The sequence below is a fragment of the Podarcis raffonei genome, chromosome 1, assembly GCF_027172205.1.
Source record: "Podarcis raffonei isolate rPodRaf1 chromosome 1, rPodRaf1.pri, whole genome shotgun sequence".
Taxonomy (NCBI): domain Eukaryota; kingdom Metazoa; phylum Chordata; class Lepidosauria; order Squamata; family Lacertidae; genus Podarcis; species Podarcis raffonei.
Window position 1 is genome coordinate 123,338,876 of NC_070602.1, and position 15,751 is coordinate 123,354,626.

The 15,751-nt window shown below is 42.8% G+C and overlaps 1 protein-coding gene across 1 annotated transcript in view; it reads left to right on the plus strand.

Annotated features, from left to right (window-relative positions):
- Positions 1 to 15,751, plus strand: part of TMEFF2 (transmembrane protein with EGF like and two follistatin like domains 2) — a 253,882-nt gene that overhangs the window by 35,140 nt on the left and 202,991 nt on the right. Inside the window, exon 4 of the mRNA XM_053360539.1 lies at positions 916 to 942. Coding sequence (XP_053216514.1) covers positions 916 to 942 — 27 coding nt within the window. The remainder of the gene's footprint in view (positions 1 to 915; positions 943 to 15,751) is intronic.

The window sequence follows — 15,751 nt, forward strand, 5'->3', positions numbered from 1 at the left end:
GCAGCAAAATGATCTAGTGCTCCCGTATTGTTGTTTGAGGCAGGCATAGAACACCCTGGTCAGATCCAGCTGTAGACGCTGCTGCCTCATCACTTCAGAAACGGCTGTGGTTGCTGAGACCAGTTTCATGGCAGCACAGGGAGATTTTAGATGGTCAGGGCCTGTCTGCATGGGGTCTGTGAGGGAGCAGGGATAGAGAACTCACCCACGGGTTGTGTGGAACATGAGTAGGCAAACTAAGGCCCGGGGGCCGGATCTGGCCCAATCGCCTTCTAAATCCAGCCCACAGACAGTCTGGGAATCAGCGTGTTTTTACCTGAGTAGAATGTGTCCTTTTATTTAAAATGCATCTTTGAGTTATTTGTGGGGCCTGCCTGGTGTTTTCACATGAGTAGAAGGTGTGCTTTTATTTAAAATGCATCTCTGGGTTGTTTCTGGGGCATAGGAATTCGTTCATTCCTCCCCCCCAAAAAATATAGTCTGGCCCCCCACAAGATCTGAGGGACAGTGGGCCGCCTCCCCTGCTGACCCCAAATGTAGATTCGGTTCTCCTTTCTTTCAAAAGCTTATGTTCGAAAAATAAAAACAGAGCGCCCATCCCACAAATACTTTACGGAAGAAAATGGAAAATTTGTCAGGAAACACAGTAACATTGCCAGCCTTGGCGCAGTAAACCGAGGATTTAGAACAGGAACACCTGTAGAATCTTAAAAGGAACTTTCCAGCATCAAACAGAAAGTTCACATGAAACATTTAGCATAGATCTCTCTAATTGACAGAGGAATGGCATAAAAAAAGCACAATTTGCTACAGCGCATTTTAACTAAGCAGGATGTGGCTGCACATACATACAAATTATCCCGGTATTCATACATCTATATAACCACAACCCCTTTTATTCTCTCCCTCTTACAGATGCAGGTTCTGGATCTGGGGATGGAGGTAGGAACGCTTTTATTAATTCTGTTTTTCCACCGCTGGAACCTGCTGACATCACTTGCCACATGGCAGTTAGGCGTGTTGGATAGTTGTTTTGTACCACTGTGTATTGTTCAGATGATCTGATCCTCTGCATTTTTGTCAAACTCCAGCCTAATGATGAAAAGCTGGTTTGTTTTTGGAGATATGTGGAGGGCTGTATTACACTTGGTCGGAATTTGTATTATTCATGATTCAGCAAGGACTCTATCTCCATCTACTGTTACTAGAGCTCTTGTGGCACAGATGGTTTTATTTATTGTTATTACACTCTCAACGAACCCATAATAGTTCCAGGATTTTTCTCCCGTGACTAACGTAGTCTTCCCAAACCATGAGGTGGAGGGATTTCACAGAAAAATTAAGAAGAAAGGTTATGGCTTTAAATGTGGCTGTGTCAAACACTTTGATTACAGGGTATTGCCATGTTGGTACATTTAAAAATATGCATTGCAAATATACTGACGCATCTTTCTGGGTCTTTTTATAAGTCGTGAGCACAATCTGTCTGAAAGTAAATAAATAAATATCTTTATTGCGGTCCATATACCCACAAAACAGTTTCAAAACAGGATACAGTTAAAACAACCAAACAGCAGGTTAAAGAGACTGAGGTAGTCATTTTGAGCATGATGGTCTTTGTTTCTTGCGACCGCCGAAAGAAACTTTGCCATGGTCAGTGTAATATCATTTGACCTATCCTCCAGAAGGTATTTAATATGGGAGGCTTCAGATTTTCCCAGCAAATTTGCTAGTAAGGGTTTGATCAGTTGATCCCTTGCTTGCTCGTACTGCCCACAATGCAGTAGGATATGGTTCATGCAATCGGTGTCCTGAGAACATCAACAAAGCCTGTTCTGGTAGGAGATGCCTCTCAGTCTACCATTTAGAACTTCCGATGGAAATACATTTAATCTAGCTTTGGTAAATAAACGCCGAAAGGTGGGTATGGACAAATTCCTATAGTATGAGGCTAACTGAAAGTTGTGCCCATTTTGGATTCCAGCTGCGATCAGGCCACAGATTACATTGGATCTGGATCACAGGTCGCTATGGGAGATGTCCCAAAGCCTTTACTTCAGGGATACAAGGGCTGTATCGTAGCCCAGTTGATACAAAAGGGATGGTGACAGTCCAATCAAGGTGGCTTTTCTGGCCATAGTTTTCCGCCATGGGCTGATAAATTCCTCATTGGTTAGATGTACAAGTAATCCCTTCCCCAGGCCAAATACTGAGATCTTAAGCCAGTATTGTCTGAAAGTAAGCATTTCATGGTGCAGCCATGTGCAGTTGTACACGAGCAGGACCGCTGTATATAGTGAGATTTACTTGTGGTCAAATATCCACAAGTTAAGATGGCTCATCTCCTTCTTTTCAACAGAAATTCATGTCACATTTGCTGGTACATTCATGGATATGAATTGGACTTCTGTTTAAATTTATGGGACTTAAAGGTGTTCTGCTTTTGCTTGAATGCGCTCAGGCTGTTTGTGCTTCTTCTGACAGAGGGGTGGTGAGTAACTTACGGAAGTTGCTCTTGTAGACGGCATGCTCAGAAATGGGGAAGGCATTCTCTTCAGGCTAGAACTAGGCGTTACGTTTGCATTGTACACTTCCTCACTGATGAGTGAGGCCAGGTTATTAACCATTCTTCCATTGCTCCATTCACAAGTTCACCCATGGGCCAGGTTCACTGTCTGCCCTCTCAACGTTCTTATCATTTGGGACAGGCTGAGAAGAATGATGGGCGTGTCCAACTATACATTGTTTTAGCAGCAAGCCTGCTGTGGACTTTCACTTCCTGCATTCAGGGCATATTGGCCTTTTTGGAATCCAGGAAGGTGCTTAATTGAAAGCCCAAACCTTTGGTCTTTGTAGACCAAACTGCGCCAATCGGTGGTAGCACTCCATGAGTTCAGAGCAGAGAAATTCCCAGCCCTTCCTTTGAGACGCCAAGGATTGACAGCTGGAGGACTGTGCAAATCACTGATTTGAACAACTACTACTACTACTACTACTACTACTACTACTACTACTCCAAGCATCTGACTGGGTTGTCCCAGCCGCTCTGGGTGGCATCCAACATATATAAAAGCATAATAAAACATTAAACATTAAAAACTTCCCAATACAGGGCTGCCTTCAGATGGTCTTAGGATGGCAACAAAGGGCTGACGTAGTAGCTCCCTAGAAGGTGTGGGTTTGTGGAAGAACACCAAATGGGATTTGATATGAGGGGTAGGTCTGGCGGTGTTTAATGAGACTACCAAATGTAAGCTTGCCATATTCCCCAAAGTGAAAATCCAGAAAAAGTTGTTGAGCTTGAATATCTGCCCCCCCAAAAAAACCCCAAAGTTTTGTCGCCTTTTAGGGATTTTTAAAGCTTTTCTTTATTGCTCTACTTGCCATATGTCAGGGTTTCCCCGGACATTTTGTCAATTCAGCAAAAATCCACCCAGACGCCGTTTTGACAGCCTTATTCCCGGATGTGTCCGGGATAACCTGGATGTATGGCAGCCCTAAAATGAGAAAGCAGGTTGACTGATGAATGTGGGCCACTGATCTCTCCACTGTTGACCCCAGCCTTGTCTAAAAAACTGTAGGCAGAATGGGATTTTTCAAAGTGATTGGACCTTCTTGTTCCAATGCGATAGATTTAGCTTGACTCGTGTTGGTTGGGTTAACCTTCCCATACATGAGCCATCTTGGCTACAGTATATTATGTTCCTTTCCTTGGGCATGTTGTGCTTGCTCCTGAACTCCCTTAGTGTATCCCACTCGTACTTGGATGAGAGAGGCATTAATTTTTGGTGTTTCCAACAGAAGCTCCTCCTAACACAGTGCGTTGATAAGCAAAAGTGACATTCACCATTATTGATGTTCTTCTGTAATAGCACCACATTCATTTTGTCCACATTGCCCATACTCTTAGATTTCAGACTTAATACCACAGTACCTTGAAAGAATTGTATTCCTGGTATTTATGATTGGTTATAGATGCTTTAATGTATTTGTATCTTTGTGAGTTTTTCCAGAATGATTGTTCCAACATTTCCAAAGGAAATGGATGACTTTGCGCTTGTCTCCATTTTGGTGGTGACTCAAAGCCTCATTATCCAAATAGCCCCATTCATCCAAACTGCCTGGCAGACATCAAAAAAAGTCTGTGAGATAAATGGGGCAGTTATTAACACAGAGTTACTCTGACATAAGACACACAAGAGACAAATAATGTTATTTTATGTAACTGGCAGATCCACATTACTGAGTTATGGATCAGAGAGGGTGCAGGAAATTTTGCTTTTATGCATCCGCTGTGCCTGAATGCAACTTGTTTAGCATCTTCTTATTTTTTGGGTGACTTTCTAAAACATGGATGCATCCTGAAGCAAAGCAACAATATTATATAAGGACCAGGGGACCCTGGAAGATGGAGAAGAACATCTGCCTGTGTCTGTTCCCTTGCATTGGGCTGTCCTGCTGCAGCCAAGGTAGCTCAGTAGGGCTCACCTTTGGTAGGAAGGCATTTGGTTGGGCTTGTCATGGCAAGGGTTCCTCTATTCCCATTGCAGTTTCCCTCCACCTCTTGCTTTCTGACACTAGCTGGGATTCTTTTCCTCTGTCTTCCAAGGTAGTGTCCCCCTCACAAGTATGAGGTCTCCCTTTTCCTCTTATGGCTTTTTCTTTGTACTTGGCTTTCCTTCAGGGAAGCTGGATGTAAATGGAGACTTGGATGGATCAATGACCCTTTGTTCAGTTATTGGCCTGAGTGCCAATTTAGGAATAATAATAATAATAATAATAATGGTTTATTACTTATACCCACCCATCTGGCCAGGCTTCCCCAGCCACTCTGGGCGTCTTCCAACAAGATATTAAAAACGCAATAAAATATCAAGCATAAAAAACCTTCCCTAAACGGGGTTGCCTTCAGATGTCATCTTCCACCAGGGCCAGGGCTTTTTCAGTGATGGCTCCGACCTGGTGGAATGCTCTGTCCCATGAGACTAGGGCCCTGCAGGACTTGATCTCCTTCCGCAGGTCCTGAAAAACAGAGCTATTCCACCATAGCTGTCAACATTTCCCATTTTTTAAGGGAAATTCCCTTATTCCAAATAGGATTCCTCGCAAGAAAAGGGAAAAGTTGACAGCTATGTATTCCGCCTGGCCTTCAGTTTGAATTAGCCTGATCCTCTATTCTCTTTCCCCTTTCCTCTTCTATGAAGAAACCCTTTCTGGGACCCCACATTTAAATTCTTATTCACTCACCTCCTTGCTGGCCCTAGTAGGACCAACTTGGCCAGTTAGCTCTGGTGATCATTCAATGTCCATTGACTAGGGTTTTTTATTCCAAAAATGACCCCTGAATTTTTGAATTTTATCGATATTGATGCTGCATTTTATGTTGTATTCTACGCTGCTTTAAAGTCGCATTCTAATCAATGTTTTATATTTGCTGTTAGCTGCCCTGAGCCCGGTTTTTAAACCAGGAAGGGTGGGGTATAAATAAAAAATAAATTATTATTTTATTTATTTATCTAAAAGTAAGATAGTTGATTATTTCCTTGACATCTGGTGGGAGGGCGTTCCACAGGGCGGGTGCCACTACTGAGAAGGCCCTCTGCATGGTTCCCTGTACCCTCATTTCTCACGGCGAGGGAACCACCAAAAGTCCCTCGGAGCTGGACCTCAGTGTCCAGGCAGAACGATGGGGATGGAGATGCTTGTTCAGGTATACAGAGCTGAGGCGGTTTAGAAAGTGGGTGTGTGGAGTAGGAGAACCCACTCAACAGCTAGCAGACTAGCATCCAGTCTACTGCCTGAGCTTGCCAACTGAAGGGCAGGGCAGGGCAGGCCAGGAGAACATAGACCTGCCTCTTTAATCTGCATAGCCCCGCCTTATGTTGTTGCAACACTGAAGATAGACCAAGGAATGCATTGCCGAGGGCAGTGGGAGGGAGAAGCGAAACTATTTATATTGGCTCATCAAAGAATATTTATTTTCAGGCAGTGGCTAAAATGCATGCAGTAAGATACCAGGGGGGGGGGGATGGATAAAGTATCAATTTTGTTCTTTAAAAATAAACCAGGAAGAAAGTTGGCCACTCTCCCTAGATAATGAATGCCGGCCTGAAAGAGCGCAGCAACTAAAAGCATGATTTCCAAACAATTTCAGATGAAAAGCACAGGCTGACAAAAGACAAGTAGAACAGGACCTCAGGGAATGCCTAGGCAGCTTTTTTGGAAAGTAGATCTGTGCAGGAGGCAGGATCAAGTCATTGCATCCCTTTTAAAGGTCTACAAAGCTGCCCAGCTTGTATATAAAACCCATGATTGAATAGACATCTAGTGCAGCTTCCAGGTGCAGAAGCACATTAATGTGCCAGAAAGAGGGGGTGGGCCAGGGGAAAAACAAACCTTGTTATTTAAACCTTCTCACAGCTTCCTCCTTTAGCAGGTATACAGCCATGTAATAAAAACCATAATTTTATATGTCATTAAAGCAAGCGTTGGAAGAAGAAAAATTGATAAATGCTGAAGGAAGTGGGATGTTTTCAGAGGAGTGCACCGCTGGAATTATTATCAAGTCAGGGCACTGATAAATTAAAGTCTGCAATATATTAAAAAACCCACTAGATTGATGTCTGAAAATGTTGTCATGATGCACATTTTTGAGTGGCTAAAAGAAGCCTCTCCAGTTGTTACACAAACAATGAGAGGGTTGGGAATGAAGTGCTTACTTTTTCATTCTGCTTATAGGGCGACGGAGGGAGGGGATATCAAATAGAAGGGGTAAAACTGAATTACATGTGTCCCCAATTTGTGGTGGTGTCAGGGACCAGGCTGAGGGGGGCTGCACTGAGGAGGAATGGTGGGAGCCTCCCCCTCCCCCTGCTCCTGATCAGGATCCTGAATCTTCCCAGGAGCAGTGGGACAGTATAGATTTGGAACACTGGTTCGCAGAGGGACATAGCTCAGAAGACAAAAGTTGGGAAGAACTGGGGAGTGAACAGCTAGGAGAAGATGAACTGGGAGAGAGAAAGCCTCCATCCACCCAGCCCAAGGTCATGATGAGCAGATATGGTGGCAGCACAGAAAGCAAAGCGGTTGCGAAATCAGGTCGCAAGACGTGACTCGGATGACTCAAGGGGGAAGTGGGTGTAAACCTTAACTGGGAGCACCTTTACTCTGAAAATGAACTCTTCGTCCTTTCGCTGTGATTATGAAAATCTCTTTAAATGGTAAGAGACTGTTTTTGCTTTGTTCTGCATATCCACAGCCGAAGGGAGGGAGGAAGCCGCTCCCCCAAAGCCTGACAGGTGGAGTGCTAATTTTCTTTGGGGATGGATTAGAACCAGGGTTCAAATCCCCATTTATCAATGAAGATCTCTAGTGACCTTGGACATGCCATGAAGATCATTGGTGGTAGCCTTGGGTATTGTTTCTCAGAGTACCTCATTCACAGAAGCATAGACACAAGAGGATGGAGATTTCATACCCTCCAGCATTTCTCTGATGAAAATAGGGATGTCCTATTCAATTAATAATAATAATAATAATAATACCCCGTCCATCTGACTGTGTTGCCAAAGCCACTCTGGGTGGCTTTCAACATATACAGAATCATCAGAAAACATTCGAAAATATTTTAAACCTTCCCTGTACAGATATCTTCTAAAGGTTATATAGTAACTTATCTCCTTGGCCCAGGGATCACATAACTCCATACCCTCCAACATTACTTCGATGGAAATAGGGACGTTCTAATGAAGCTTGGGGCGTTCTGGGATCAAATCAGAAGCCAGAACGGCTTCTGTAAATCCGGAACAGTCCCTGGAAAATAGTGAAACTTGGAGGGTCTGAGATTTGCAATTTATATGAATAGATGCACATTTAGAAATACACAGTTATAAAGATTGGCACCTTTGCCTCTGCTTTCTGGGTGCTGTTGAGTGTACCTCACAGCAGACTCTCTGGCCTCTCATTTTAGGATATTTTAGCAAACTTAGGGTTGCCATATGTCCGGAATTTCCTGGTCATAGCTGGGATTCAGCTATCTGTAACAGCGCCTGGGTGGAAATTGCTTAAATGTCAGGTGTATGGCAACCCATGTCCAAAGTGTTGAATATTCACTTCTTGAAATATGGCAACCCTATGTCAACTTTGAACCAGACTTAAATCTCATGTAAGCCACACTGAATATTGTGAAAAAGGTTTTAATGTGATATATATATATATATATATATATATATATATATATATATATATATGCAACAGCAAAGCAACCAACTCTAGGAGAAACAAAAATACTCATTCCAAGTTTTCATGATGAAGAACAATTAGTGAAGGAATTCAAAATTGTCCTGGCTGCTGCTTGTGTCCCTCCTCACATTAAAATAATACATTTATGTGGCATAATCATGTAATACATTGCTACTTTCTGCCTATTGATACATTTCATTGTCTCCTTTCGACGTTCCCACTTTTCATATACTTGCCGCTGGTTCTTGATAAATGGAGAGCGATATATTTTTTAATTATATGTAGCAAGCCTTCAAAATGTGTGCAGGGAGTTTAAGCCAGGATATAGCTGATCTTTTTTAGTATGTGGCAGCTTATGACAGGCATGAAGCTTTTTAAGTGGAGCTAGGCTGAGATTGCTCAGAAAATACTTTTCTGAGACGTCCTCTGAGAATTTTAGTCTTGAGGCTCTCTTCCCCCAAACTGCAGGAAAATATCCTCATGGAGAGATTTATTTTCCCCACCTCCACCAGGAAAAAAAAGAAAAAAAAATCACTTCTCTGCCCAAGAATAAGGGAGAGAATTTTGGGTTCAGCTTTGAATATGGCCTTAATATTGTTTCATATTAATTTTACCATGGTTGGAGGAAGCAATTTGCCTCACCCCTCCTCCATTTCTCCTCTCTAACCCCACTTCATCCACCAATATGAACTTGCAGTGAAGTTTCATTTGATAGTTAGAGAGCTAAGCTTTCTTAGAATAGAGTTTTCTGAGGCCTGCTCATTTTCACACTGCCAAAGTGTTCTGCCTTGCCCCTATTTTGCCACCTACAAATAGGGTCGGGACACAGGTGGCTCTGTGGGTTAAATCACAGAGTCTAGGACTTGCCAATCAGAAGGTCGGCGGTTCGAATCCCCGCGACTGGGTGAGCTCCCGTTGCTCGGTCCCTGCTCCTGCCAACCTAGCAGTTCGAAGGCACATCAAAGTGCAAGTAGATAAATAGGTACCGCTCTGATGGGAAGGTAAATGGCGTTTCCGTGTGCTGCTCTGGTTCACCGGAAGTGGCTTAGTCATGCTGGCCACATGACCTGGAAGCTGTACGCCGGCTCCCTCGGCCAATAAAACGAGATGAGCACCGCAACCCCAGAGTTGGTCATGACTGAACCTAATGGTCAGGGGTCCCTTTACCTTTACTACAAGTAGGGTCAATAGTTTTGAGAAGCTGTTTTCGTTCCACACTTATAAACAGAGATGGGGAGTTTTTGCATATGATTTGGTTGTGTGTTTAAAGAGAGAGTTAATTTGAGGACAGTAACACAGTGCGCCATGAAAAGAGAGTAGGATGGGGGAACCTTGCAGTCTATTAAACCAGAGGTTTTGTCTATTTTTCTATGAACACACCCTTATACTGTAAGTAGCAGCATGATTAATCCTGCCTCGATGTTCTGTACTTGGATGCTGTGGCAGTAATGCACTGCTCTGATTCACATTTGTTCCACATATTGTTTTTCTCTCCCTCCTTAAAAAAAAAAGAAAGGCAGGGGGGAAACTGCTACGTTGACCCAAATACATTTGTACCTGTCTTGATGCTATTTCAGTGTGAATAACTGTTAAATTCAGGAAGGCTGTTTTCTTCCCCACTTCTGCTTTTCTGAAAAACAAAGAACAAAAAAAACCTTTGCTTTATTGCATGCTTGATTGATAGGCAGGGCTAGAGAGAGCACAATGAACATTGCTGTAAACACCTCCTGAGCAATAGCACTTGAGCCAAAATACTCAATAAGAGCCCAAGTGTGCATTGATTTGAATGGAGCTGTGTATAAATGTGTTACTAAAGCACAATAGTTTCACAATGGACGGGAAAATAATGAGAAAGGGGCAATGCAACCAGAAAACGCAATTTGATTCAGGCTCCTTTTCTTCCCCTCCCCTCAATCTTAGAGTGACTACCTATTATAGATAATATGGTGGTATATCATGGGGCTTCGGAAAGGTTGACTAGTTGGGGCACTTTTTAAAAAACAACAACCAAAGTTCATTACCTGAATTCTCCCCCTCAACCCTTCTTTTTGTTGTACTTTGTCCTGTACAGTGGTACCTCGGGTTACATACGCTTCAGGTTATACACTCCTCTAACCCAGAAATAGTGCTTCAGGTTAAGAACTTTGCTTCAGGATAAGAACAGAAATCGGGCTCCAGCGGCGTGGTGGCAGCAGGAGGCCCCATTAGCTAAAGTGGTGCTTCAGGTTAAGAACAGTTTCAGGTTAAGAACGGACCTCCAGAACAAATTAAGTACTTAACCCGAGGTACCACTATACTGGATTTCCAGAAGGGTGTATTAATAAGCCAACCATGCTTAAAACTTTAATAGGGCATTCAAGATCCAGTCAATAGAATAGCTGAGGCAGCATTTGCTATCTGGGAAGTGATGGAATGGGAGCTGTATGCCGGTGCATTTTGTCTTCATGTGCATACATTCTCGCAGTGCTATTTTTCTAGAAATAGAGGTGCCAGAACTCGCCACGAATGCTGCTATGTATTCAGTGGTCTGTGCCCACCTGAGCTTGGACTGAGGATTCTGAGCCCCTGTGTTCTGATTCGATACATGATATCCAGTCATGTAGCATTACTAGGCTGTGGGCTGCTGGTATTGGCTCTTTGCAGCTTGGGGGGTTTAGACAGCCAATCACGTTGAGAGTGGGAGTGGCCCAGGCCTTCAGAAATGTATATAAGAAGTTGCTTTGCCTTTGTTCAGTTCTGTTGGTGCAATAAAGTCTCTTGCTGTTACCGCGGTGTCTCGCCTCGTAGAGACCCATGTACACTTCAAATGCCTCCCTCACTCTCTTATAACGGCAATGGCGCCCACCTGAGAGGTGCCAGAACTGAGTTCCAGTGAGTTAATGACTTATGGCTCATTATTTGTTTGGACAGAAATGAACCACAAGCCTGGGTTTGGATGACACAACAAGCCAGATTATTCCAATAATAATAATAATAATAATAATAATAATAATAATAATAATAATAATAATATCTTATTGTTATTTATACCCAGCACATCTGGCTGGGTATCCCCAGCCACTCTTGTCATCTTTAGTATGGCAGGGATGCCATAGGAACACTTGAAGGAGCATGAACTAGCACACTGTTCGTTTCTATTAAACCATAGTTTGTTTTAAACTATGTTTTAATGTAACATGTCTACTGGACCACAGCCAGCAAGCCTATGTATGACTTTGTGTATGGCACCCTGTGAAATCTGCATAAATAGAGGTTTGCTCCCTTTAAAATGCAGGCCCAGTGTGCAGCTCAGCACCCCTCCCTCCCTCTCCCCCCCCCCGGGAATTCAGTCTTTGCAAATTTTCATGTCAACTTCTGGACACTGGAATATGCAGATCTTTCTTATCTTACTAATGTAGAATCATGGGACCATAGAATTTTAGTGTTGGAAGAGATCCACTAGCTTTTACACTTTCCAAAGTTTGTGACACAGTTCTTTCCTCAAATACTGTACCAAAATACATTTGGAAAATGCATATTTTGAGAAAGAAATGCAATTTTTTGGGCATATATAGTCTGATAGAAAAGGTGTTTTGAAATGTGAGTTACGAGAGAAAATGTTTTAAAATATTTTATGCGTTTGAATGCAATGCTTTGTGAGGATTTTGACTCAATGACCCTCATAATCCCTTCCAACTCTACAGTTCTGCGATTTTATGAGTCTATGAATCCGCTTTTGCTCTCCTTAGGACTTCATATCTAGGATGTTAAATGCCAAAATCAATAGCTTTTCTGTGCCCTTTCCTTAAACTATTTTCTGATGTTATAGGATTCTTCCCCCACTGAGCCCCATCAGGAACTCCCTGGAGTTATCGAAGTACCAATAAGTTGAGGCTAGTTGAAAAAGTATTTTAAAAAGGTTCACATGTTCCTTCAAATTCAGCTTATATTTTGCAGGCCTAGGCTGGGTTTCCACAAAATGGAAAAGGTTGCTTTGGCAAATATATAGGTATTTAAACCAAAATGAGTGCCAAACTGTACCACATACATTCTGTAGCTAAGACATTGACAATTAGCTGGGATGAATCGGTTCTGAGAGTGGAGAGAGAGAGAAGAGGGGGGAAAGAGCTTTGTGGAGAAGCTGAAATTTGTGTTGTAGGTATGGAGAGTGACAGCAGATTAATTTTGGAAGGGAGGGTGGATAAATGAATTACCCACCAGACCCCTCTTCTAACCCGGTGGTTTAATCCACTACTCACCCACTCACCCACCACATAAACACTGAGTGACCAACAAGCTGCAAGTAAAATATTAAAAGGTAAAGGAACTCCTGTACATTAGGTCCAGTCGTGATCGACTCTGGGGTTGTGGTGCTCAACTTGCTTTATTGGCCGAGGGAGCCGGCGTACAGCTTCCAGGTCATGTGGCCAGCATGACTAAGCCACTTCTGGCAAACCAGAGCAGCGCACAGAAATGCCGTTTACCTTCCCGCCGGAGCGGTACCTATTTCTCTACTTGCACTTTGACGTGCTTTTGAACTGCTAGGTTGGCAGGAGCTGGGACCAAGCAATGGGAGCTCACCCCGTCGTGGGGATTCAAACCCCTGACCTTCTGATTGGCAAACCCGAGGCTCTGTGGTTTAACTCACAGTGCCACCCATGTCCCATAGTAAAATATTTGGATATAACAATAGCACTCTACACAAGGGGTAGTCAACCTTTTTATATCTACCGCCCACGAATACATCTTTCTTGACGGTAAAATTTCCTTACCGCCCACCGGTGCTCAATAGAAAGAGGATTCAACTTGGGCCGTAGAACCCCCTACCGCCCACCTAGAATCCTGAAACGCCCACTAGTGAGTGGTAGGGATCAGGTTGACAACCCTTGCTCAGACAAAGGGATTAGCTCTTAGGTAGTGGAATGGAGAAAAAGCAGAGGTAGGAAAATATGAAATATTTGGTGATAGGTCATATCAACAAGGGAACAAGAGTTCCTACCCAAACAGCTGCTTTTCATTTGAACCTAGGTTTATATGTTTACATACATTTTTGTCAACATTGGTTGGAGAACTGCATTGCAAAGTTTACATAAGGATTTGGGTGTTTTGCTTCTCATATTGTTTTGACGCATGAGGAATTTGGTAAATTCGGCTTTAAATGCAAACTGAATCAAATTTCTTCCTCACTCATAGTCCTAACCCAGAGATACCCCCATGTCTCTGATCTTAATTTCTGGTATCAGCAGACCATTAAAAAAAAAAATTAAGTCATAATGAAAATTCTACAGCATTTCTCTGAAACTTTGTCCTAATGCACACATTTTTGTATGCAATTTTCCCTAAAGTGAAGCATTTTTTATATGTTGCTTTCACTCATCTGTGTGTTTTAAAGCACACTTCCCCCCTGCTGTGTGCAATTTGTACACATTACTTGGTTGAAAAACTGCGCTGCAAAAATCCGAGAAGTGCCAGTTTCAAAGGACGAAGGGGCTTTGGTCCGTATACGGTTTCAGTAAGTGTGAATGCGGGAGGTTCGGCTTTAAATGTGGATGGAATTGAATTTCTGCTCCACTGTGCTGCTATCCTAACTGGGTATGCTGTGAGTGTGTGACTACTGTAACCACATGAGCGTGGCTAACTGGGTGGGGCTTTCTGCTTTCCTAAAATCTTGCTCCCGCTGCAGCTTGAAAATGTTGAGATCGCCTTTAGAAGCAGGAGTTCCATGTCGCACCATAGCGATCTAGAGCAAAACAACAGAGTGCTTTTCTATACTAAAAGAAAACTTAATCAAAATAGGAGCAGGCACAGCTCGTTTATCTTGGAGGCCATGACAGATCACTATCTAGTGTTGGAATCCATTTACGCAAATGGCAGAAAAGTGTGGCTTATGTGCTGCTGCTTGTCTGGATCAGCTGTTTCTCCCCCCCCCCCAAAAAAATAAGCTGCCTGGAATCAACAGTCCCTAACTCTCCCCCCCCCTTCCAGTCTGTTTAGCCTCATTTAGCCACTCAGATCAGCCAAAAATTAAGCAACGCCACTTGTAATCTGATCAAAGGTAAAGGAGAGTCAGAGTGAAAATCCGTCTCTTTTGCAATCTTCATGAGAGCTGGGGACTTCAACGGCTTGGTATGGTGTGCAGCTAATTGCACATAGGGCTGCTCTGTGTTGTATGGGATGGAATATGACTGAGCCTCAATCTGGTAGATCCAGATTTCGAACAATGGTAGCAAGAAGCCCTTTGCCCCATCATCATATTTCCTTTGGCTCCTTATCATATCCATTTATAGCAGCATGTAACAAGCACTGCCGCTCTCTCAATGTGAACCTTTCTCAGCACGTGACCATTATTTAATTTATTTATTAGCTATTGATTTCCTTCATCTCGCGTTTTTCCGCACGGGAGACAAACTGATTTGAGCGGCTTGAGTTCTGAGCTCTGCTTTCTAATGCTCCAGCTTAGCTGATGGCCATTAAGAAGGCACTTTGAAATGCATCAGAACCTAACCCCATGAATCAGAACTAGCCCTTGTTTTATTTCTGAAAAGTCTGCAGGTATCCCCTGTTGCAGATTTTAATAATGTACAGCATGAAGCAATTGAATGCGTAAAAGCTGAATCCTTTACGAATAATTTTTTTCCCAGACCCACAAGTATCAATCAAAGCTTTACTAACCAGTACTTATTCAAAACAGGTACAAAAACATCAATGTTACTTCCAGAAAATTGTATAAAGCATATCCATATTCAAGCATAGGTTCTTCTTCTTAAATATACATCATAATTATGATCAGAGCAAAATTCAAATCTCTGTCTCGCCCATTGCTTGTATTAGCCTGTATTCACCCTAAGACTAACAGGCAACTCCCTGTAAGATGGAGATTTGGAATTGAATACCCTCACATGATCTAAGGTTAAACACTCATGTGGGATCTAGCAAACAACAACAACAATAGTTAATTATCAACCGAGCCATACCTCAGAGAGCTCTCTTCTTTATTAGTATATTGCAATGGAATGTACATACAGGCATTCTTCATTTGTTTCAGTGTGCAATTAAACAATTATACTTAACATTCCCTGGTTTGTTCATGTTTTAGAATAATAATGTTTAAAAGACTTGGGAAAGCATGGGAGATCTTTTGATTATTCAGCGCAAAGAGGGATACGTGGGGAAAGGATAATGGCATTTGTTGTGACCATAGATACTCCACCCCTTCCCATCTCCTTAAATCCAGAATACAATGGAAAGAAAATCATGAGACTTTGTGACATAGAGTGCAAAGTAGTGTTAACTCAGATGGATGTGAAATAGAATTTGGAAAGGCAGAACCTGGTCCTAACTAATCTCTGTGTTGAGCAGGTAACTGGCAGAGCAACCATAACCCTTCATATGCTGGGTGGGGACATCTGCTGACTGAGCTGGCCAGGGGCACCAACTATACAACTATTAAAGGCTCATAGCAGCATCCTTCATCACCTCCCTGCCCCTCAAAGAAGCATAAGTACCTTGGATGGGATGAAGGCTATCGTAG